The 23,545-nt window shown below is 43.2% G+C and overlaps 1 protein-coding gene across 4 annotated transcripts in view; it reads left to right on the forward strand.

Moving 5' to 3' along the window:
- The window catches only part of DNMT3A (DNA methyltransferase 3 alpha), a 118,349-nt gene extending 96,044 nt beyond the window's left edge, over nucleotides 1-22,305 (forward strand). For all 4 annotated transcript variants that reach the window (XM_081943956.1, XM_081943958.1, XM_081943957.1 and 1 more), the window contains 16 exons: nucleotides 1,149-1,307; nucleotides 4,405-4,512; nucleotides 5,303-5,459; nucleotides 5,738-5,887; nucleotides 7,566-7,610; nucleotides 8,073-8,152; nucleotides 9,063-9,175; nucleotides 9,633-9,816; nucleotides 10,107-10,191; nucleotides 10,282-10,427; nucleotides 10,539-10,629; nucleotides 11,719-11,867; nucleotides 14,491-14,576; nucleotides 16,655-16,724; nucleotides 17,590-17,708; nucleotides 18,375-22,305. In XM_081943956.1, coding sequence (XP_081800082.1) covers nucleotides 1,149-1,307; nucleotides 4,405-4,512; nucleotides 5,303-5,459; nucleotides 5,738-5,887; nucleotides 7,566-7,610; nucleotides 8,073-8,152; nucleotides 9,063-9,175; nucleotides 9,633-9,816; nucleotides 10,107-10,191; nucleotides 10,282-10,427; nucleotides 10,539-10,629; nucleotides 11,719-11,867; nucleotides 14,491-14,576; nucleotides 16,655-16,724; nucleotides 17,590-17,708; nucleotides 18,375-18,516 — 1,884 coding nt within the window. In that variant the 3' untranslated portion in view covers nucleotides 18,517-22,305. The remainder of the gene's footprint in view (nucleotides 1-1,148; nucleotides 1,308-4,404; nucleotides 4,513-5,302; nucleotides 5,460-5,737; nucleotides 5,888-7,565; nucleotides 7,611-8,072; nucleotides 8,153-9,062; nucleotides 9,176-9,632; nucleotides 9,817-10,106; nucleotides 10,192-10,281; nucleotides 10,428-10,538; nucleotides 10,630-11,718; nucleotides 11,868-14,490; nucleotides 14,577-16,654; nucleotides 16,725-17,589; nucleotides 17,709-18,374) is intronic.
- Nucleotides 22,306-23,545: the final 1,240 nt, after the last annotated feature.

Consider the following 23,545-nt stretch of genomic DNA (forward strand, 5'->3'; position numbering starts at 1 on the left):
CTTGAAGCATCCCTAGTTGGAGACAGGAACCCATTTCCTGTCTAGTTGGATTAAAGGAAAACAAGGCTACCAAGTGCCACCCATCAAAAGTGCCATGCTACTGGAAGAAACCGCCTCTGAGGCAGTGATGGGATTCAAACATTTTTTGCTACCAGTTCTGTGGGCATGGCAAGGGTAGGATACTGTAAAATCTCCATTCTCTCCCCACTCTAGGGGTAGGTTACTACAAAATTCCCATTCCCTCCTGATCAGCTGGGATTTGGGAGGCAGAGAATAGATGGGGGCAGGGCCAGTCAGAGGTGGTATTTACTGGTTCTCCGAACTAAAAGTTTCGGCCTCTGGTTCTCCAGAACTGGTCAGAACCTGCTGAATCTGCCCTGCAGATTCCTTTTTATGTAATGAAGCTGCAGCCACATATTAGATGCAGTGAATATGTACTGCAGATAAATGGAAGAGCTGAAGTGACACATGATGATGAAGGGCAAAGAAATGGAAGAGAAGAATAGGCTTAGGAAGAAGTTTGTTTAACATAGGGATTGTAAGGAAGAGCCTACAGGAGGAGAAGACAAAGGGGAAAAATAGGAACAAATAAAAAGAGGCCAAAGTCTGTATGTAGGGAATAGCTGAAGTTGAATGGGTAAAGAAACAGTTATAGACTAGAGTGTAGATAAAAGCATATCAAAGTCAGAGGGCTAATGAGAAGTTCCAATCTTTTCACTTAGCTATTGATGCTCTCAGAAAATAACTTTTGGCACCGTTAGAAAAAGTCAACAGGTGAATCTCTCTCTGATTCAGAAAAGTGAAAAATAAATACATAAAATAAATGCCTGCCCATCTGTTTTTTCCTCCTATATAGTTTTTCAAGGCTCATCTCCTTGCCTTTCCCATTTCCTAAGTCACATTCAAGTTTCTGCCAAAACATTGCTTACTCGCTTTGTTTGTATGTGGCTTCTCTGTTCTTCAGCATGTTCTCTGTGAATCATGCCTATGGGATTAACAACTGTGCTGTAGCCTTCGTAAAAATCATCCAAAATGAGAGCTTTTAGCAGAAACCCTGGCCCTCATTGACTCAAGTATTTATGTATGATTCTCTTTAGTTTTTCCAGTCACTATAACAATTCGCTTGTTTTTTTTCTTTTCAACTGCAGGATGGCCGGGGGTTTGGGATCGGGGAGCTGGTGTGGGGAAAACTGCGTGGATTCTCCTGGTGGCCAGGCCGCATTGTTTCCTGGTGGATGACTGGCAGGAGCCGGGCTGCTGAAGGTACCCGCTGGGTTATGTGGTTCGGTGATGGGAAGTTTTCTGTGGTAAGTGACTGAGCTCAAGCTGGGTTTTCTGAAAAGGTCCCAAACTGGAAAAACTGGGGTGGGGGTGGGACCTGCTTCTTTGTATGAACAGTCCTTCTTGTGCTCTTATTTTATTAATTTACCCGTTTTATTTCCAATATTTTCAAGTACTGAAAGCAATCCTTGTATAATTATCAAAACATTTTAACGTCCATCTGAAAACAGCATAGCAGGTCATTTTTGTGCTAAAAGGTAGCAGATAAAACTGCCCACTGAAGAAGTTTTTTGGAGGGAGGATGAGAAGGACTTTTTTTCACCGGATATTATAATATCTTTGCATCACTACTCAGTTCCCGCTCCCATTTTTTTATGCCTGTTTAGAGGCAGGTCTCAGACTCTGGACAGTCTCCTGTACCTGTGATGCTGCAGATTGAAAACATGGTGCTTCAGAGATTAAAAGCAATGCGTTGAATTCAGAAGCCTGATCAATTGTTTATTAGAACAGTAGAAAGTACAACCTGTTAACAACTTAAGGAGTCTCTTAGGACTCTCCTTGGAGTGGGACTGCATACAGTTCTAAGGCTTCAAGTTGTGTATCTGTGCCATTATCTTTAATTTACAAGCTGTGCTTCCTGGATCAATACAATGTGGTAAGCCAGAATGAAACTAACCACATTATGGTTTAGTACAATGTGTGAATTCAGACATTGTTTATTCAGCACTTTGTTCCATAACTGCAAGTATAGTCCAGTTTCTGAGTCCCAAATTAATCAGCAGTATTTTTGTTGTTTTTAAAATTGTGATATGTGTGGTGCCACAATCACAAAACACTAATAACTATAATATTGTTTCTTAACTTAACTTTAACTTTATTCAATTTCTAGACCGCCCCCCTCTCAAAAGAGACTCGGGGTGGTGTACAGTCATATTAAAATAATTGAACAACAAATATACATGGTATAAATACAAAATCAATAAATTAAATATAGGACTGGAGGAGGTAGTAATGATTCACTGTACAATTTAGTTAAGTTAGATTAAAATTCTAAAAATTATAAAAACATTTACCTAAAAACTATCCCCAATAAAATATCCGCCAGGAGGTAAGAGTAGAACCATAAGTGGGCCAGGCCGGCTAATCGGAACAGGTGAGTCTTAAGTTTTTGTCGGAAGGAGCGGAAGTCGGTAGTAGTTCTAATATCTAATTTCAATATATACTAAGGATTTTCAAGTTTTGCAATACTGCAATCCCCCTAAAATATAAAACATGACTTGATTGTGGTTAGAACTTGCATGAAATAAATACGCTACTTCCTTTTAAAAATTACATTTAATGTATGTATCAATTAAAATGATGATAGAACTTTATAAAGGAAACCCTTTCCATTGGCAATAAAAAAAAAGAGATTTGAACTGTATTTTAATGGGAAGTAATAATGAGCCTGGTTGCTTTTTACAATTCATTTAATATTTTGAAAACAGCCACTGTCATTTTTCATTCCTCATTTATTTTGTATTGATATTTCTATTTATAGCAGCAATTGTAAGAAAACCTGACTCACACAAATAGAACGTTATTGGCTTTTATCAGCACTATCAATCGATGGTTTATCTTTAGCTTTTTTGTTTCCGTAAAAAAATTCTATTTTAAAATCCTAGAGATTTAAAATAAAGGGTAAACATTTTGAAAGTTATTAATTTGTATATTTTGGCAGATTATTGATGTGTTATTGCATGTTACACTGGAAAATATAAATATTTCTGTGAGGCGTAAAAAATAACTTTAACAAAATGATTGTGGATGTGTAAAAAAGAAATGTGTTTCTCTTTTACAAAACAAAAAAATCATATTCTCTTGTTTTGCTAAATTACTGGATCAGCCATGATTTGGCGGAAAGAAAACCTAGAACTTAACTTTGTTATTCTGGGTTTCAACCAAAACAAAGCCTTAAGAGACCATGAAGTAACTTGACCATGAGGCCATGTAGCCAATGTACTTACTTCTATCCTCCTTTTAGCTATTGCTGGAGTGGGTAATCCCACCAGTCAATCTTTCTATCCTCTCAAACTTGCCTTCCCTTTCTTCCCTTCTCTGCTTCTCCACTGCCCTGTTCTGGGATATCCCATCAACCCGATTGATTTCCCAATCTTCTCAAACTCGTGAATTAAGAATTAGTATCAGGCTAATGAAAACCATTATGTAAATGTTGAATAAATATCTCCTGGCCAGGAAGAGAAGGGTCAAATTTCCATAGAGTTAGAAAAAGTGTGGGAAATAATCTGTATTGGAAAGGATAAAGTATAGCTCTGTTCTGATCAGGGAATGCAGCAACTGCAAATCAATGGAATTTTTAAACGGTTCCAACAGAAAATATAAAGTAAATATAAAAGTTATGGCCAATCACAGGATCGGCAAACTTCAAACTAATTTTAAGAGCTCGACAACACAGATTCCCTGAAGACAGAAATTCAATACTCCTATGTGAAGAAAATATAGTTACAATACCTAAACAAAGATTAAACTTAGCACAGTTCCAATTAAAGATTTAAAGAGAGACAGAGCATTGAATCAGATTTTTCTCCTCCTGATTTAATGTATTTCAACTTTTTAAAATCTGTGCCGAAGGAGAATGGCCCCAACTTTCTCTTGATCTCTGCCTGTACTGTCTTCTTTCTCTTTCCCAAGAGAACTGCCTGTAGTTTCCCAAAAGCTGCTTCTTCCCGAAGAGGGAGGCATTGGGGTAAATCTACCTTTTCCTTACACGTGTGGGAGAAATATTTATTTGGTGTATCTGACAGTGTCTGGTGTGACAGGCAGGGAAAAAGACTGCAGTATTGAGAATGCTATGCGTGCGCGACGGGCTCAGGATGGATGAAATAATTGCATTAAGTATATGCAGTACACATTTTGTGATACCCATCCTGCTCCTTAAATCCACAACCCCAAAACATTTTTGGGGGAAAAACCCTCTCAAAAAGAAAAGTGGTGTGCTGTTCCATTCTGTTTCCCACTTCACAGCCTTCTGTGAGGCTGTGGAGGGACCAGCCTTAGGGACCCATGCTATTCATAGGGGAGAAAGAACTTGGTATTATTTCCTTGATCTCTTTGTTCTGGCAGGTCTGTGTGGAGAAACTGCTTCCACTCAGCTCCTTTGCTAGCGCCTTTCACCAGGCCACATATAACAAGCAGCCCATGTATCGAAAGGCCATCTATGAAGTACTGCAGGTAAGCGCTCCCTTTGTCTACCTTTTGGACCTGTTTCCCTGTAGTCTTTCCCCTGTAGCTTTTATGGTGGAATAAGGATATCTTAAGTCTGCAGGACATGGGATGGACTGCTCATAGATGGAAAGGAATAATCTTCAGAATCATCCCTGTCCCATCTCAGATTGGCTATCCCAGAGAATGAAAAAGGACTACCCTTTCATTAGGAATTGCTCATTGCCTCCTTACGCAATGCGTGCCATTCAATAATTTGAGATAGTTCATGGAAGCAAGCAAAACTGTGCATTAAAAGAGAAGGTAATAAAAATGAGAAGAAGAGAAAGGAGGGAAAACTCAACAACACTTTTTGGGCTACATGAGCACTCTGCCTTTTGAGAAAATAGCTTCCTATGTAGATAAAATTCTGCTTTCCCTTCTGTATTGTCTTGGACAACTTCACTTATTCAAAAGAATGTAAGAAAGCCCAATGCAATATGTGGAGATTGGGGAATGTCATTTCTGTTTATGTAATATAGTGGTTAAAGTCTTGGACTAGGAACAAGAAGCCAAACTCAAATTCCATTTTGATCATGGAATTCAGGGAAGGCGCTCAGCTTAACCTCTCTGAACCAATCTATCTGTTGGGATTAAATGAAAGAAGATTCTATGGGTGTCACCTTTACTCCGAGAGAAAAAAGTGGGATATAAATACAATAAAATAAATTATGGCGCTCAGGAAAGACATCTGTACAAGCTGAACACCATTCATTCCAGAATCAGTTGACCCTTCCGCCCATCTGTCTCCCCCCTCCAGGTGGCCAGCAGCAGATCAGGCAAGATCTTTCCATCCTGTCCAGAGAATGATGAAACTGACACTTCTAAAGTGGTCGAAATGCAGAACAAACAGATGATTGAATGGGCCTTAGGAGGGTTCCAGCCATCTGGCCCAAAGGGATTGGAACCTCCTGAAGGTAATGAAGTGGAGCTAAATCATCACAACCCCCAAAGCCTCTATTCCATAGGATAGCAGGTGTTTTGGGCCCATTTGTTTCTGAGGTGTGGTAGAGCCCTGTTCATTCTGATAGCAGGATTCCACAGGACAAAGAACAGCCAGATAACTCTTTAGCACACTGTCATGTATCACAAAGTCTGATGGCAGACAAGCTTCCAGATCAAAAGAATCAAAGCTTTGATTTCCCACCCTGCTTGTCTTGCTGCCACACTGATGTACTTCTTTCTGCCATCTCAGAGGAACGCAATCCCTACAAAGAAGTTTACCCGGAGATGTGGGGGGAACCAGAAGCTGCTGCCTATGCCCCTCCTCCACCAGCCAAAAAACCAAGGAAAAGCACAGCTGAGAAGCCTAAGGTCAAGGAAATCATAGACGAGCGCACCCGAGGTATATCTGGGACAGAACGGGATGGATAGCTTGGAGGTTGTTGGCTTATCCCAGCTAATCTCCACTTCATCTTTTTTTTTTCCAATCCCAAACTATATCTGCGGATAGACAAGTAGTTAAAACCACTACGTACTTCTAACTCTCAATATCTTTTCTTACTGCTGTACTTACTCATAACTTTCACCTCCTGGCAGATATATTTTAACTAGTATTTTAGGGGAACCATTTTAAATTTAACTTTCGGGGTATTTTTACGGGTTTTTAAAGATTATATTTTAAATACTTTACTTTGATGTACAGTTCTTTTAACCTCCTCTAAGTTTTTAACTATTTATGTATTCTATGTATTTTTTATGTATTGACTGTACACCGCCCCGAGTCCCTTTTTTGGGAGAGGGGGCGGTCTATAAGTGTGAATAAAGTAAAGTAAAGTAAAGTTGGGATTATTGGGGCATGCTGTCATGTACCCCCCACCCCGAAAAGACAAAATTGGAAGTATTAAAAAATCCTAGTTTTTGCCTTTGGCAAGTCCACACGTTCTCTAAAGCAAAATGTAGGGCTCCCGGATGTTCATCCATTTTTTAAGGGGGGAGGACAGTACATGCCATTCTTATCTGGATAATTGGTCTTTTCTTCCATGCCTCAGTCTTTTAATTTCATCTTCTCCTTTCCCCACATGTTGCAGCCCACATGTTTGCTTCTCTTTTCCTATCTTTCACTGAATTATCCTAAAAACCCATTCTGAAGCTCAAAGCACTCGCCGTCCATTCTCTAACTTGAGAACTTTGATACTGGAAGGAGAAGGGGAAATGGTGCCACTGTCCCATGACGATTAGATAGCAATGCAGAGATTTTCTGGAAGTCTGTTTCCAGACTGTAATAAACAAGCAGTAACAGGCCTTTGTAAGAAAAATAAAGCTCAGAAAAAATGTAGCTCTTGGGTAGGATTATATACATAGCTACAAATAAATCATGAATTTCATTCTGATCTAAACCAAGGGTGTGCAACCTTCTGGGGGCCAAATTCCATATTAGCCTCATCCAGCCTGCCAAAAATTATACTTAAAAATTGGTGGAACCAAAAAAATGTGGATGGTAAAAGGGGAGAATGATGGGACCTCCCAATCTCCAAGAATACATTTAGTCTAACTCTGTAATACAAAGGCAGTATTTTCGTTTGTTTTTGCCACTTCCAGAACTGGACTCATTAAATTAATATAAATTAACAGAATATTGGCTGTGTTCACCCAAAACACTTAACCTGATTATAGATTTACTGTTAAGGTTGTAAGGTACATAGAACCACAAGTCAATTATACTGGCAAGATTCATGTACAAGGCACAAAAAAGGTAACCAAAATTAACTAACCTTGTACAAATGCTTTATGACTATGTCAGTTGTGCCTACTTAAGCCATTGTCCTATTGAGGTGAAATAAACTGCCTTCCCTTTTTCATCTTTAATATTAGAACTTGTTCTAATTGGAATTCATGTAATTCCTTACGTCTAAAATCATCATATTGCATCACCAAAATGCTTTTTGCAGCAAATGCTAAGTTAAGGTTCTGATTCATGGACACAGATTAGGCCTTTCTGGTTGCCCTCAATTTCAACTATATTTATTGATCCTGTGGCATTTCTTAATTCCTTGTTTCAACAAATTCTTTTGCTGTTTTAGAACGTCTTGTTTATGAGGTTCGACAGAAATGCAGGAATATTGAAGGTGAGGTTAAGCAAATGCATTCTTTGTCCTTCCCCATATTAAATTACATAAAGGGCATGATAACCAATCGGATTCCTCCCAACTCTGCTGCAAGTTGTCTCTAAAATTCAAGGCGATCATCACAGCTGCAGTTCAGTAGTTAGCAAATGGATCCTTCTGCCATTAGAGTTTGTAGACTCTGGATAGGCTTGAAACATACCACAAATAAAATGATTACTAACAAATCCAAAAGCAGCCCAGCACTTTCACAGTTGAGCATAAGGAAAGGCCTTTTATGGGTCTCATCTGTCTAATGGAAAAGGCCAGAATGATCCATGCTCAGTGCACCTATTGTTGGGTGTGGTTTTGAAAGAGGCGAATGCTGCCATTGAGTTAGAGGGGCTAGAGAGTGGTACCTTTCTCACTAGCCCAGGGTAATGTATCTCTTTTCTTTCCTCACTCAACAACTACACCACTTCTCAGATATCTGCATTTCCTGTGGAAGCCTGAATGTCTCTCTGGAACACCCTCTCTTCATTGGAGGAATGTGCCAAAACTGCAAGGTAAGAACTTACAGGACACGGGGGCAACCTGGGAGTGGGGAAAGAACAGAGATGGAAGGGTGACCTTGGGAGTGTGGGGCAGTCAACTTGTTATAGAGATTGTAGAACTGTAGACTGTTTTTAAATTTTAAAAATGTATTTAAATTTGTAGACTTTACAAAGGAGGATGTGGTGGCTCAGTGGCTAAGACGCTGAGCTTGTCGATCAGAAGGTCGGCAGTTCAGCGGTTCTAATCCCTAGCGTTGAGTAACAAGAGTGAGCTTCCGTTACCTGTCCCAGCTTCTTCCAACCTAGCAGTTTGAAAGCACGTAAAAATGCAAGTAGAAAAATAGGGACCACCTTTGGTGGGAAGGTAATAGCATTCCGTGCACCTTTGGTGTTTAGACATACCGGCCACATGACCATGGAGACATCTTCGGACAGCGCTGGCTCTTCGGCTTTGAAAAGGAGATGGGCACCGCCCCCTAGAGTCAGGAACGACTAACACAAATGTGCAAGGGGAACCTTTAGCTTTAGAACTACAAAAGGACAAAGGCAATTAGGGCAAAAGGAAAGAAAACCCCTTACTGGAAAAAAAAATTCTCCAAATTCCTGTCATGTTTCAAACACCTTCCTCCTTTGAGGAAATTGCAATCCTGTCAGACAAAAACTGATCGTAGCAATTTACAGCTCTGTGATTAGCTCTTGTCTGATGGTTACATATTTTTTTCCCTGAGCCAGTACCACATTTGCCTCCACTATGGATGTCTGGAGTGTATTTTGCAACATCTACCGTATTGCTTTCTGTTCTACATCTGTAAGATAAGATTAAAAAAAACACTTGTGGTTAGCGTGTTATAAAATACTTTTATGATGGGACAAACTTAATTTCTTGGGCTTAGAAATATTCCTCACACCTTTGTTTCCTTAGAACTGCTTTTTGGAATGCGCCTATCAATATGATGATGATGGCTATCAATCATATTGCACCATCTGCTGCGGTGGCCGTGAAGTCCTTATGTGTGGGAACAACAATTGTTGCAGGTGAGGCGGCATCTCTGTCCTTTGCCCCACCCCAGTGGGCCTTTTTAGGGTAGTTGTCACCATTAGTCAAATCCTCTCCTTTGCATTCAAGAGAAAATTAATATAACTTTGGCATCTTTTCTGTGGAACGCCCGTGGGAAGAGCCTGGATCTGTCTTTTCAGTTTCTATTAATGGAAAACTATAACCTAGGAAAGGCAAAGAAAACTGGGATCAAGGCAGTTTAAAGGCAGGCTAAAGAACAAGGGATTGGGAAAATGTACTTGGAATGAGGTGGCTTGTATGCTCGACTTGACTTTTCAGTATTTTCAGCCAGTCAAAACTCGGGTGATTCTGGCACGAAGAAATTATGCTGGCATTCCAGAAGGGCCCAGAATATCTAAATCAAAGCCATTGTTTGTCTGTTGCGTCCTGAGCTGAGCACATTCCACACTTAGCGTTAATTATTTTGGTTTGCAGATGCTTTTGTGTAGAGTGTGTGGACTTACTGGTGGGTCCTGGGGCTGCTCAGGCAGCTATCAAGGAAGATCCCTGGAACTGCTACATGTGTGGCCACAAGGGTGTCTATGGGCTGCTCCGGCGACGAGAAGACTGGCCCTCACGCCTTCAGATGTTTTTTGCCAACAATCATGATCAAGAGTTTGTGAGTTCAACATGGAGTGGAGGTGGGGGGATGGGGACAAAGAGAAGCTTTTGATATCAGGAAAATTCAGAAGGCAAGAGAACTCTGCAAATGCTCTTTGGTTTCTCTTGTTGCTTGCAGCCCCCTAGTATATTACATCCCTGAACCAGTCGGCCAGTGGTTCTAAGTCTAGGACTGTTGTTGAGCACCAACTCTTGGGAAACTCGGGAGCCTTCTGCTATGTCCCTGTAGTGACTGTTGCCACAGCTTACACGCCAACCATTTCACGCTGCTCCTTTGCTTTTTTGCAGGATCCACCAAAGCTTTACCCTCCCGTCCCTGCTGAAAAGAGAAAGCCCATTCGGGTGCTGTCACTTTTTGATGGCATTGCCACCGGTGAGTTCCGACCCTCCTAATACCAGAAAAGAAGTGATACCGCGAATGCCACGTGGGAGAGACGGTAACACTGTGGTTTTCATTTCCCAGGACTCCTTGTGCTAAAGGATTTGGGCATCCAGGTGGATCGATACATAGCCTCTGAGGTGTGTGAAGATTCTATCACAGTTGGGATGGTCCGACACCAGGGCAAGATCATGTATGTTGGGGACGTCCGCAATGTCACTCAGAAACATGTACGTGGAGCTTTGATGGGGAGGCTTCCTTTGGTTTGTGCAACTGAGGCTGACACAGCCCCAGATACATTTTCCTCCTGCATCTGACTATTAAATCTCCATATATTACAGATACAAGAATGGGGTCCCTTTGACTTAGTGATTGGAGGGAGCCCCTGCAATGACCTCTCCATTGTTAATCCTGCCAGGAAAGGCCTTTATGGTAAGTGCTACCATCCATCTCCTCTGTGGTTTCTCCAGGACATGGTTGTTTTAAAGCAGGTGATCCAGGGGTCAGGAACTGTGGTCCTCCAGAAACTACTGAACTACAGCTCACAGCATCCTTTGTTGATAGTCATGCCGATTGCAATTAATGGGAATTATAGTTCGACAGTACCTGAAAATTAAATATATTTTTCTTTCGTATGAACATATGAAACATATGAAGAACGGTTGCAGGAACTGGATATGTCTAGTTTAATAGAAAGAAGGACTAGGGGTGACATGATAGCAGTGTTCCAATATCTCAGGGGTTGCCACAAAGAAGAGGGAGTCAAAACTATTCTCCAAAGCACCTGAGGGTAGAACAAGAAGCAATGGGTGGAAACTAATCAAGGAGAGAAGCAACTTAGAACTGAGGAGAAATTTCCTGGCAGTTAGAACGGTTAATCAGTGGAACAGCTTGCCTCCAGAAGTTGTGAATGCCCCAACACTGGAAGTCTTTAAGAAGATGTTGGATAGCCATTTGTCTGAAACAGTGTAGGGTTTCCTGCCTAGGCAGGGGGTTGGACTAGAAGACCTCCAAGCTCCCTTCCAACTCTGCTATTGTATTGTATTACGACCTCAGATACCTTGAGGATTGGAAAAAAACTCCCATGTTGCTCCTTAGCACATCGAGTACTTATAATAAGAAATCTGATAGGACTGCAAGGCTGGTTTTAGTGACTAATCTATGAGATTACACAAACAGGACTTTAGTATTTCAAACGATGCCAGTTAACCATGGAGGTAAACTTCTTGAGCTTTAGAATGCATCTTTGTAATGTAAATGAGAAATTGATGTAATTGAGTAACAAACAGCCTTTACAACTGAAAATCAAATGAAAGCTATCATCAGGTCACTGCTTTTATTTTTTTACTTTTACTTTATATTGTCATATATGAAGCAGATGGATCCTCTTCAGTGCTTTAAAAAGTCCCTAGGCTCTCTATAAGTCAGATTTTTAATGGTTACGGAGAGGAAACTCTTGGCCTATGTCTCAATTCCTCTTGCAAGCATCCACCTCTCTCTGCCTTTGTTTTCCTAACCCAGAGGGCACAGGGAGACTCTTCTTTGAATTCTATCGTCTCCTTCATGAGGCCAGACCCAAGGAGGGAGATGAGCGACCTTTCTTCTGGCTGTTTGAAAATGTGGTGGCCATGGGCGTCAGTGACAAAAGGGACATCTCTCGCTTCCTAGAGGTGAGGTGAGGTGAGGGGCTCTCCCCGTAACTAGTTTTGGGATATTTCTGGGTAGAAGAGCAAACCATGTCTGCCACGTGGGATGGGGGAATGGGACCATGGCCAAAAGGATGGGATGGGTCTTGGGCAAAGCAGCATCGCTTTTTAGTCACCCCCTTGCCTCCTGGCAAGATCTGCATTGCTGCCATCTTGCCTCCTAGGTCTGGCGACCTATGGCATGCGTGCCACAGATGGCACATGGAGCGCCGTCTGAGGGCACGCAAGCTGTCGCCCCAGCTCCGTTCCCCCGCACATGCCAGCCACCTGATTTTTGGGTCTCTTTTTGGGGCTGGGGGGGTTACCCACGCATGCGTGGGGGCGTGGAAACACGGGGGTGTGCCCATGTGTCCCATTTTTGCTTCAGGGAGGCCAGCTAGGCCCAAAACGGGGTGGGGGGTCACACGTGCATGTGCAGGGATGTGGAGGGAACGAGGGGGTGGGTCATGTGCACATGCGCAGGAGGGTGGGACACGCGGGGTATGTGTTGCATAATGGATTATGCATTGCATTATGGGTGTGGGCTTCCGGGAAATGTGGATAAAAAGGTTAGCCATCATTGGTCTAGGCCCGGGATGGCGAACTTATGGCACGCGGAGCTATTTGTCAGGGCACGCAATTCAGCCTTTTTTAAAGCCATTTTTCGCCCTCCCCAGGCTCCAGAGGCTTTATAGGAGCCTCGGGAGGGCGAAAAAAGCCTCCCCGCCCAAACCCTCTGAAGCCCTCCAAAAAAACTGGCCCTATGGGCAAACCAGAAGTTCGGGAACGGACTTCCGATTTGCTCGTAGGGTCGGTTTAAGCCCTCCGGAGGCTTCAGGGATCTTCAGGAGGCTTCCCGGAAGCCTCCAGAGGACTAAAAAGGCCCCTACGAGCAAACCGTAGGGTCCTTTATAGTCCTCCGGAGACTTCAGGGAAGCCTCCTGAAGGTCCCTGAAACCTCCGGGGAGGCGGGGGGGGCTGTTTTCACCCTCCCTAGGCTCCTATAAAGCCTCTGGAGCCTGGGGAGGGTAAGAAAAGCATGCACTGGGGGGAGCGCCTCTCATGCGTGCATGCACACTGGGGGTTTCGTGCATTGCATTAGGGGTGCGGCACGCCCGCGCACGCCCCCCCCCTGCACTTCCCCCTTTTATGGAACGCCAAAAAAGGTTCGCCATCACTGGTCTAGTTGGTCCTTTCTGCCACTGGAGAAAATTATGGGCTTTGCAGTGAGACTCTAACTCAACCAGATAAAGAGGGAAGGCAAATTTTTTAGAAAAGTTACATTTTTGAATTAATGCAGAAAGTCAATTATCTTGTGTAAAGACCGAATGAAAATAAATAATCCATTTTACGTTTTATGGGCCTTCCCAGCTGACAAAGCTCCATACTCTTCATGGCCCATATTGTTCAGGACTGTGTGATCTCATTGGAGAATGATGTGTGGACACACAGAGAAAGTATTTCCAGCAATTGCTTCTGGAATGAAACTGCTTGCTGCCTTGCCACTTGTCCCATATTTTGATCATACACATACATGGCACAGCAACATGGGGAGGCTCTGCAGAGTAAATACTCAGCGGAGTATTACTCTTCGCCATTTTAGTAAGCTTGGTCAGTCACCCTCCAAATCTTTTAGCCCTAGCCTTATGGTCCCTGGATTTGGGATGGACTGAGGTCAGAACTATTATCTCAGATATAATACCGTCTTTCTTTTGACTCCCCCCCCCCCCCAAATGGCTAGGCCTTTTGGGGGCGTGTCTTCCAATGGCCAGGTGAGGCGCATGGGGCACTCCTTTCGGCTGGGAAAGAAGCGGCCCAGTGGTCAGGCCTGGCACACGGAAAGGGGGGGGGGCTTTCCATGTGCCAGGCCTGACCACCGGGCTGCTTCTTTCCCAGCCGAAAGGAGTGCCCCATGCGCCTCACCTGGCCATTGGACCGCTTCTTTCGTGGCTGAAAAGAGTGAGTGACGTGACCCACGCCTGGCCATCGGGCTGCTTTTTTCATGGCCGAAAGGAGTGCCTTACCTGGGCACCAGGCTGCTTCTTTCGCAGTCGAAAAGAGCTAGCAACGTGACCCATGCGCCTCGCACACCCTTGCCTGTAACGGTCACTTCAGCTACCGGTAGCTGTCCACCTGAAAAAGCTTGCTGTCGTCCACTCCGGCAAGTCTAGCCGTGCACGCGCTTAAATCGGGCCAAATTTAGGGCTTTATTTTAATGCATGTGCACAAAACAGTGCTGGGCCTTCTTTTGGGGGTGGGTCGTGGTTTAGGAGAAACACGGTAATATTTATACAAACTTGATCACTACATGTACAAATTCACGCTGTTTTCTTAGAAGAGTATAGAAGCTATTAGCATCTTCTGGGATTTTTTTAAAAAAAAATCCTGTCCACTCCAGTGTATATACATACATGGGATGATACATAGTTGTAACCCTGATTATAAGGAACCAGAAGGGCCAGGTCTGTGACTGGACAGGTGGGGAGCAGGGAAAATCTTGGAAAGGTTCAGATGGCTTGAAGAAGCCTGCGAATGACCTGTTGCAAACTTCAAGAGGTAACCTCATTCGGATACCCTATAGTGTGACTTCCCTCTCTCCTTCTTACAGTCTAATCCAGTGATGATCGATGCCAAAGAAGTCTCTGCAGCCCACAGAGCCCGATACTTCTGGGGGAATCTGCCTGGCATGAACAGGTCAGTTAATAAGCATAAGCTACCTACCCAGGCACCAACTACCAGCAGATGAGTCAATGTTTTGTTAAAGTATTAACCTGTTCAATTATTGATGCTTTAATGTGTGAAGAATTGCTTGGCTGGATTCTCTCATTACCCTTCTCATATCTATTGAATAGCTTTAACATGTGTGGACTTCAGTTCCCAGAAATCCCCAGCCAGCTGCCAAGGTTGGTCACCTTGTGGTGAGATGAGTGGCAAATAAATTTAAAAAATAAAAATAAATAAGGTTGAGAAACACTAATCTAGTGTCTATATTTGCACGAGTTTTGATTCTTCTATGGTTCTATTACTTTTAATAAAAGAGAATATTTGTAGCTCAGGATTGAACTTTGCAGTTCTTGGTGTTTTCTGAGTTTGGTTGTTTGCTTGCAGACTTTTAGTACCCAACTAGGTAAGATTGCTAGTTTTGTTGTGATTTCTCAAGCCTCAAATCAACTTCAGTATATTTTGCTGATAATTCTGTAGGTGTGAACAAATATTTTATCAGCATAACTTATTTATTTTTATTTATTTATTTATTTAGCAAATTTATGTGTTATATGGGTGTTGTGGGTATGCTGTCATATTTTGACCAATTCAGAGCAGTTTTGATACAGTACAAGTTAAAAAAAAACTTAAGTGTAAATGACAATTTATGAAGATGGGCCCAGATCAATCACCTACGTTGAAAGCTTATCACCAAGGAATTGCTTCTACTGCCTTGTGAAAGACAAGCTAGAAGGAGACATCCTGTGCTTGGGGGAATTAATGAAATTTGCAGCAGGGAAAAAGAACATTACAAATTACCAATACATTACAAATTTGGGAACTGGGGAAGTATTGCACAGGCATCTCTCTACAGATTGATTCATTACTCCATGATAAATTTTCATAGAGATAGCAGTGTGGTCAGTCCTAATCCTAACTCTAGTCCAGAAACAATGACAGAGGAAGCTTTCTGAAGAGACTTTAGTGCAGTGGTCATTAACCAGTGGTCCATAGTTATCTTTTTAAAAAATTCATATTAGTGGTCTGTGGGATTTAAAATTATTAACTTAGTGGTCCCTGAGGTCCGAAAGGTTAGTGACCCCTGCTTTAGTGGTCAAGAGATTGAGCTATTAACAGCAATCAACAGTGACAAGACTTAAGTGCAATAATTCACTGTACTTATTGAGATATAGGCATTAAACAAACAGCTTGAATGTGATTGGGCGTAAACAGGAAGACTTGCAAACAAGTGTACTTTTTAGGTAAAAGGCAGTAATGAGCTCCATTTGAAATACTTTAATCTCTTCAATGCTGGGGAAAAGAAATGGAATAGCAACAGTAAAGCATGGAAAAAAATTCAAGGGTTGAGGAACAAGAAGGAAGAAAAAGTATGAAGTTAGACGTCCTTTTTTTGGAAAGAGAAAAACTGTCGTAACAAAAGTAGCAAGAATTTTTTCAAAGCAAAAGGCATAGGAACATGGCCCTTAGCATGGAAGGGATGGGGGCACAATTGAGAAAACATGCCTTAGGGTCTTTATTTGATGAGGTTATGAGTCATTGGAAGACCCACCAGTGGTGCTAAAGGCAGGCTAAAAATATCTTCATAAATATTGTCCATTTATATCCATGGTTTTTAAATTAAGGGAACTTACTAAGAAGTAATTTTTAAAGTATATATTCTGGGTGAGTGGGGGTAGTGGAGCTATTTGTAATTGCTTATTTGTGAGACAAGAATCTAGCTTGCTACTGTGCCATTGTGATGTTTCTTGTGTGAAGCAATGGAGTCTGTTTTTGTGTTTGTGTGTGACATTATTCTAGACTGGGGGAGGAAATAATTGGGTCAGACAATTTTAATAACTTTCTTGGCCTCAACAAAGCCATTTGTCCATTTTTATTCAGCTTGAGAAAAACGGTTCAGTAAAGTAGTCCTGATTCATAAAATAGTAATGATCCAAAATAACCCTTTCTGTTCTCGTTGTACAAATACTTTAGAAGAGAACTTTCAGAGAGAGTACCGAAAAGAGCTGAGATTCCTAGGACCTAATTATGTGAACCTGGTTTTCCTACAGGCCTCTGGCTTCAACTATGAATGATAAGTTGGAATTGCAAGAGTGTCTGGAACATGGCCGGATAGCTAAGGTGAGCATGAGAAACCAAAATGGGTTTCGATGTACAAGTCTTCATGGAAGAGTTTGGAAGGAGAACATCAAACAGAGCATCTTCTCTTAGCTCAAGGTGCAATAGAATAGAATAGAATTCTTTATGATTGGACATACAAGGAATTTGTCTTTGCATATGCTCTCAGTGTACAGTGTAAGAAAAGACACATTTGTCACGAATCATAAGATACAACACTTAATGATAGTCCTAGGGTACAAATAAGCAATCAAATCATACTAGGAAACAATATAAATCGTAAGATGCAAGTAACAAAGTTACAGTCATAAGTGGGAGGAGATGGGTGATAGGAACGACTAATAGTAATAATAATGCAGACTAAATAAATAGTTTGACAGTGTTAAGGGAATTATTTGTTTAGCAGAGTGATGGTGTTAGGGGGAAAAACTGTTCTTGTGTCTAGTTGTTCTGGTGTGCAGTGCTCTACAGCGTCGTTTTGAGGGTAGGAGTTGAAACAATTCATATCCAGGATGTGAGGGGTCTGTAAATATTTTCACAGCCCTCTTTTTGACTTGGGCAGTATTCAGATCCTCAATGGATGGCAGGTTAGTAGTAATTGTTTTTTCTGCAGTTCTCAAAGAGAGAAAACAGAAGCCACCATAGATTGGCAATAGCTTAGAGAGGCCTGGTTTTACAGTCATTTTCATACTACACCGAAATTAAGGGTAGGAAGAAATAATCATCCCATTGATGGAAGGCAGTGGAAATTGTGCAGAGACAAGCCAAAGGCTGATGTAAAGTTAGCTCAGAGGTAGTTTCATTATGCATGCTATAAATACCTGCTGATAATCAGTTTTTGTTTGCCTATCGTGTTTTCCCAATGTAGTTCAGCAAAGTACGAACCATCACCACACGTTCCAACTCCATCAAGCAAGGCAAGGACCAGCATTTCCCTGTCTTTATGAATGAGAAGGAGGACATCCTGTGGTGCACCGAGATGGAGAGGTGGGAATGGTGGGGGGAGGGGGGGGGCTGGGCTTGTCTTCTTTCAAGAATGAGCCGAAGAACTTGCAGCACATAACCTTTCTGTAGGAGCCTGTCCCCCATATGGCTTAATTGTAGCCGGGTTATATGTTTGGTTACAAACACCCCACTCGCGCTTATAAAGGCTTCTCTTGCTGTGCCATCTATTTCCCCCCTGTTTTCCATTGGCACAATACAATTTGCTACTGGGCCTTACATCAAAGGGAGCTATTTGGGCTTCCTATTAGAAGCTTTAAGAGTCCTCCTCCCTTAAGGGAGATTTTCTATATTTTAACAGTGCTGCTTTTGCTATTGCCCAGTAGAAGACACTATGGGACTGGTTTTGTCTTTACTGGGATTCATTAGCCCCATCTTTGTATTAATCTCAGTCCAAAGGACTATGAATTCAAAACGCAGTAAAGGATTTGGCATACGGACACTAGCTGGGGCTAGTGAAACTCAGTAAGGGCAAAATTAATCACATTGTACCTCCTGATGGTCAGGAGCAATTATAGTAACCATTTATTTTACCCCAGTCCTAACAGCACAAATCACAACTGCAGATGAAATCTTGTTCAAGTGCAGCAGCCTTTTGCTAGCTCTTTTATGTCAGGGTCTTAGTACTAATTCGGCATCCTGTGCTTACAGAGTCTTTGGCTTTCCGGTCCACTACACGGATGTGTCCAACATGAGCCGCCTGGCAAGGCAGAGACTGCTGGGTCGTTCTTGGAGCGTGCCAGTGATCCGCCATCTCTTCGCCCCCTTAAAGGAGTACTTTGCCTGTGTTTAAAGAGACGTAACCACAAAACTGGCAAAGCGGAGGAGGAGTCTCAAACACAACCACCCCCAGGAACAGAAGAGAAGTGGCACCAGAATGGAGGAAATGGCTGGTGGGTGAGAGGGTGGGAGAGGACAGCCCGCATACATTTGCAGCTCCCATCACCCAAATCTTCACCCATCCTCTCCCCAATTTGAAATGCCCCAATCAAACCAACCAATCCCACTTTCTGTTGGTAATCCTTTAATTTCCTGCTCTTTCTGGATGGGTTTGCCTGTTAGTTTGGTTTCTGCCACTCCTCGGCTGAGCCCCCCAACGATGCGGGCTGTCCACTGACGCACCGCAAAAGAGAAATTTCCAGCCAAGCCCAAAGCCGAATGGGCCTTGGGGCATTATTGCCCAAGCTCAGTTTAGGAGCACAAAATGAGGTGCAACGGGACCTCCTTGCGTCTGTCAGCGCCATTCCTGGGCCGAGCGCAAGCTGGGAAGCTCCCAGTCCTACCTGGTCCCCCCCCCCCAAGCCACACACTAGAGTATTTGGGTGCCTATCACACAGGAGACCTTGATACACCCTGCTCCTACAGCCGCTCTTACCTCTTGTTTACAGTTTATATATATGTGAGAGTTATGTGAGAGAAATATCTATATATAAAAGGTACTGTTACTACTGTACAACTGACTTTCAAAATGGTGCTTCTACAACCACAGAGGGTGGGGCTGAAGGCAGCTTCCGTGGTGCTTCACATGTTAGCCCGCAGGAATGGCGGGGGGAGCTTTTCCAACTGATTGCAGCCCCATCTTATAAGGGAGAGAAGGCTGACGGGCACCATTCTCCGCCCCGGGTGGCATGCAATAATACTTTTCTTCCTGAAAAGGCAAACCTCCCTCAGGCCAGGGGCTTGGGCCTTGCTAGATGGGGCTAACCTACCCCCCCCACCCCCTGCAGAGCTCCTGGCAGGGGCCCTAATGTTAGCGGTGCTTTATTGAAATTGGCGTTTTCTGGGGCTCCGCCCGTCACCAACCTGGCTGCCAGACCAGGAGGCAGAGAGCACCCAGGGACCAGCAGTGCTTGTTTCGGTCATCTCTGAACTCGCTGGCTGTAAGGTTCCCGATCAGATCTTTTGGTTCTGCTCCTTTTCTCCACATTTGCCCCTTAAGAGACAAATTCAGCTGCAGAATAGCTGTGGGGCTAGGGAGGTAGAGAGAAAGGGAAGAGTCCCTGCCATCCTGCGCTGCAGTAACCCCTTCCGCCCCATTCCTTTGTGGATTTTGTGTGTTCGGAGGTCAGCACCTGCTGCCTTCCTTCTCCCCCTCCTCCTCCTCTCTATTTGTGGCTGACACGAATTATTATAGACTTCCTGTTTTGCTTGATCAGACTCTGGCTGTGCTACCTTTCTCCTCCCCCCTCCCCCCCATACGTTGAGGGTACAGAGGGGCAAAAATAAAGGTGGGCAGTTCTCACGTGAAGAGTCTCTCTCCAGGACCTGATGAACTCTCATGTGCAAGGTCTGGCTTAGGAGTCAAAATTTCCTGGAGTATATCTTGGTAATTGTGTGCACTTTACTCTTTGGGGCAAGGGGATAAACGACCTTCACCATGAGTCTGTGATGCACAATGTATAAGGGATGGCCACTGGGCTCTGGTCAACCCTCAGTGCACGGACTTGAGGCTGCTTCTCCCTTCTGCCCGCAGAGACTGATCCCAACAGGGTCCAAAGTTCTTGGTGCTAATGGGGATATCTCTTCCCTATTCCCCCCACCAACCAGCTTTTTGCCTCAGCAGCTTTTCCATCTGTGCTTCCACAGGGGACAGCGTCTCCCCTCTGCTCCTGTCTTCCCTGTGTCCATGGTGCTCTCGGAGGCAATGGAGTAGATGCTGAGGCAAAACTCAGGAGCAGGCGGGAATGTTGGTGGAAGATAGCAGATCTCCCTCTGCCTTCTCATTAACACTCCCCAGCGCAACCTCTTGAGCGGTGAAAACAGTTGGCAGCAGACAAGGAAGAGGTCTCTGTTGAAGGCTGTAGGTCTTGGTGCTAAAATTTAGGGAAGTTAGGGTGGCAGGTAGGTGCCTCTGCTCACTTCCCTTCAAACTGTGAAGGGTGCTGGGGTCTCGCTCAGGGCCGAATGGGGAAGGTTGAACGGTGGTTTCTTCGGATGGGGCTGTCTGGCAAGATATGCCCCACCACCCCCACCTGTTGCCTCTTCGATAGGCAGTCTCCTTCGCACTCCATTCTTCCTCTGACCCCCCCTTGGTCATTGGGAGGGTGACTGCCTATCTGTGGAAAATTCTTCAAAGGGAGGTTTTCCTTACAGGATTTCCAAGCCTTTCTTCCCAACCCCATTTGCCACAAAGCTAGCGGGTGGGGGAGAGATTCCCTCTGGGTTTCTTGTAGTCTAGTTTCACTGGTGCTAAATGGGAAGTATTTATTGGAAGAGACTGTAGCTCAACGACGGAGTCCATCTTTTCCATGTAGAAGATCTTAAAATTCAAACCCGGGCATTTCCAAGTGGTGCTGGGGAAAAAAAAAAACCTCCTGCCTGAAACCTTGTAGAGATCCTCTCACTCAGGGTTGACAGTACTAGGTTAAGGGATCTATGGTGTCATTCAGAAAAATAAGGCAGCTTCCTGTGAGTTTGTCCTTGGCTGGTTTCCAGCCAAAGTAATCTGAGCCAAAGGGCTGGTTGAAGGAGAGGAGGCTCTAGGCATCTCCCCAAACGGTGGGAAGGGGCATGGGGTTTTATTTCTTTTCTCCAATTGTATGCTTCAGAGAAGAATCTATTTGGGGGGAAGGTATATCTTTAGTAGTCACATCCTTTCCTCCCCAAAGTCTTCCTTTCAGCATATTCAGTTTAGACACGGAGCTGTCCACATCATTCCTAAAGTCAGTTCCAGTAGCTGTCAGCTTAGCTGGATCCTCAGTGCATTCATGGCACTGCCAGTAGACTTTAGTTCTGAACAGTCCCAACCTCTCTTCCAGCAGGGCACTGCACCCATCCAGTTCTCTCCCCAAACTGGAAGTGGCCTCTCGGGAAGCCTTTATTTGTGTTGTCTTTCAAACGTTCCTGATGTATTTGGCCTTGGGCCTGTTTTCACTGCCCACCACAGAATCCAGCTGTTTTCCCAATGTGGTGGGGAGCAAGAGGGGAGGCTGAGTTTACAAACTGACTGTGACTCAGATCTTTTTATAAAGAGCCTTTTGTCAAGGTTGCACAGCCCTAGACTGAAAAGCAAAGCAACCGCCGGGCCCATGCCTGCCCCCCATTGCCTGAATTCCTTTGACATTTGCAGAGGGACGAGGTGACAACCAAGGTGCTAAACAAGTTTTATTACAGATCTCTATTAACTTAAAAGTCTGCTGTCTGGACAATGACTGTTTTGTTTTTCTTGTAGTGAAGTTTAAAAGAGCTCTATTATTTTACTCTTATATATTATTATTAAAAAAAAAAGGCATTTTAACTTTGTACTTGAAACCTAAAGGAAAAGATTTCATGTGTTTTAGCTTAGACATTGAAGTAGCTGAGACGCTTTACTGTTTGTGGGAAATCATGTATTCATGCTGAAGAATAAACTGTGTTGAGATCCTGGGAAGAGCTCAGCCCTGTTCCCTGCTCTCCAGCCGCCTCCCATCTGACATTCCATGCAGCTCAACCCAGATGTCCTTCCTTTCCTTTTTTCAGTTCCATTCTCCCAGCCCTTCCGTCTTTTTCTTTATTCTCTTTGGATGATTTGGGGATGCCCCACCTTTTCAGACGCTTTTTTTTTTAGGATTGCTTCTATATTTATTGAGAAATAAATAATGTACATTTCAGAGTATGGTTCTGCTTTGCCAGGGTCGGGGAGGCCCATCTCCTCTTCCCTATGGGCAGGCTGTTGTTATCTCTGTGTAAGTATTGCTCGTGACATAGCTGTTTTATAAACTAATTAAAAGGTCAATGGTGCAGCAGATGTTAGAAAGTCTGTCCGTTCCGCCTCCATCCCATCCTTTGCATTTTTCTTTTGTGCTCAGAACACTCAAATAAGGAAGGCTCCTTGCTGATGTACTTGTGCTGGAGAACACTTGAATAAATGTTCTGTTTTGTGCAAAAAGAAAAGAAAAAAAGGAGGCTTCTGCTGTCATGTGCTTTTTGTATCCCTGTGTCCATGAGTGTTTATAGGTGCTCTGAGGCAGTGCCTCAAGAGAAACTAGGATTCATATGAAAGCAAAAGAGTTATGGGTTTAATTTCTGAGAAGGATACTTTCAACTTTTATTTTTCTTTCAAACCCTTGTTGCAATGGCATTCTAAAACAGATTGTGTTTGCACCATTCAGTTAACTTCTTAAATTAATCCTGGATTGGGGATTGACCAACACAATGAACCATAAACTAATCAAACTGACGGTTTGCACAATAAGCTAAGCTCCGAAGAAACTAACCCAACAGAAGCAATAACTAAACATGCACAAATGCAGCCATTCGAACTTTGCCAGTATGGTTCTGGCAAGTTCTGTGAACATAGCTAAATAGCCTGTTAAATACAAATTGTAGTTCTTCATTGTTGTTCAGTGAACCCTGGTTTGAACTATAGTTATGAATAGAACACGTGTTAGAAAGATGAGGGTGGCATTGTATATATAGTGTCTTTTTCCCCATGAAAATGATACACTAGAAGCATTTTCTGAACTGTTGTATCTGAACAACTTAAAGCTATATTATAGTTCAGCTTTCTTCTAGTACAGTGTTTCTCAAACTTGGTGACTTTAAGTCCTGTGGACTTCAACTCCCAGAATCCCCCAGCCAGCTATGCTGGCTGGGGGATTCTGGGAGTTGAAGTCCACAGGACTTAAAGTCACCAAGTTTGAGAAACACTGTTCTAGTATATTTAATGTACTGTCTTTTATCCAAGAGAAGAGAATGTACGTAGCTCAAGGTTGAACTATGGGGTCCCTGGTGCTCTCTGAGCTTGGCTGTTTGCTTGCAAATGTTTTATTACCCAAGAAGGTAACATAAATGGGGCATTGATGATATTGCTTAGTTGGGTAATAAAACGTCTGCAAACAAAC

The sequence above is a fragment of the Natrix helvetica genome (genome assembly GCF_964273705.1).
Source record: "Natrix helvetica genome assembly, chromosome: 2".
Lineage (NCBI taxonomy): Eukaryota > Metazoa > Chordata > Lepidosauria > Squamata > Natricidae > Natrix > Natrix helvetica.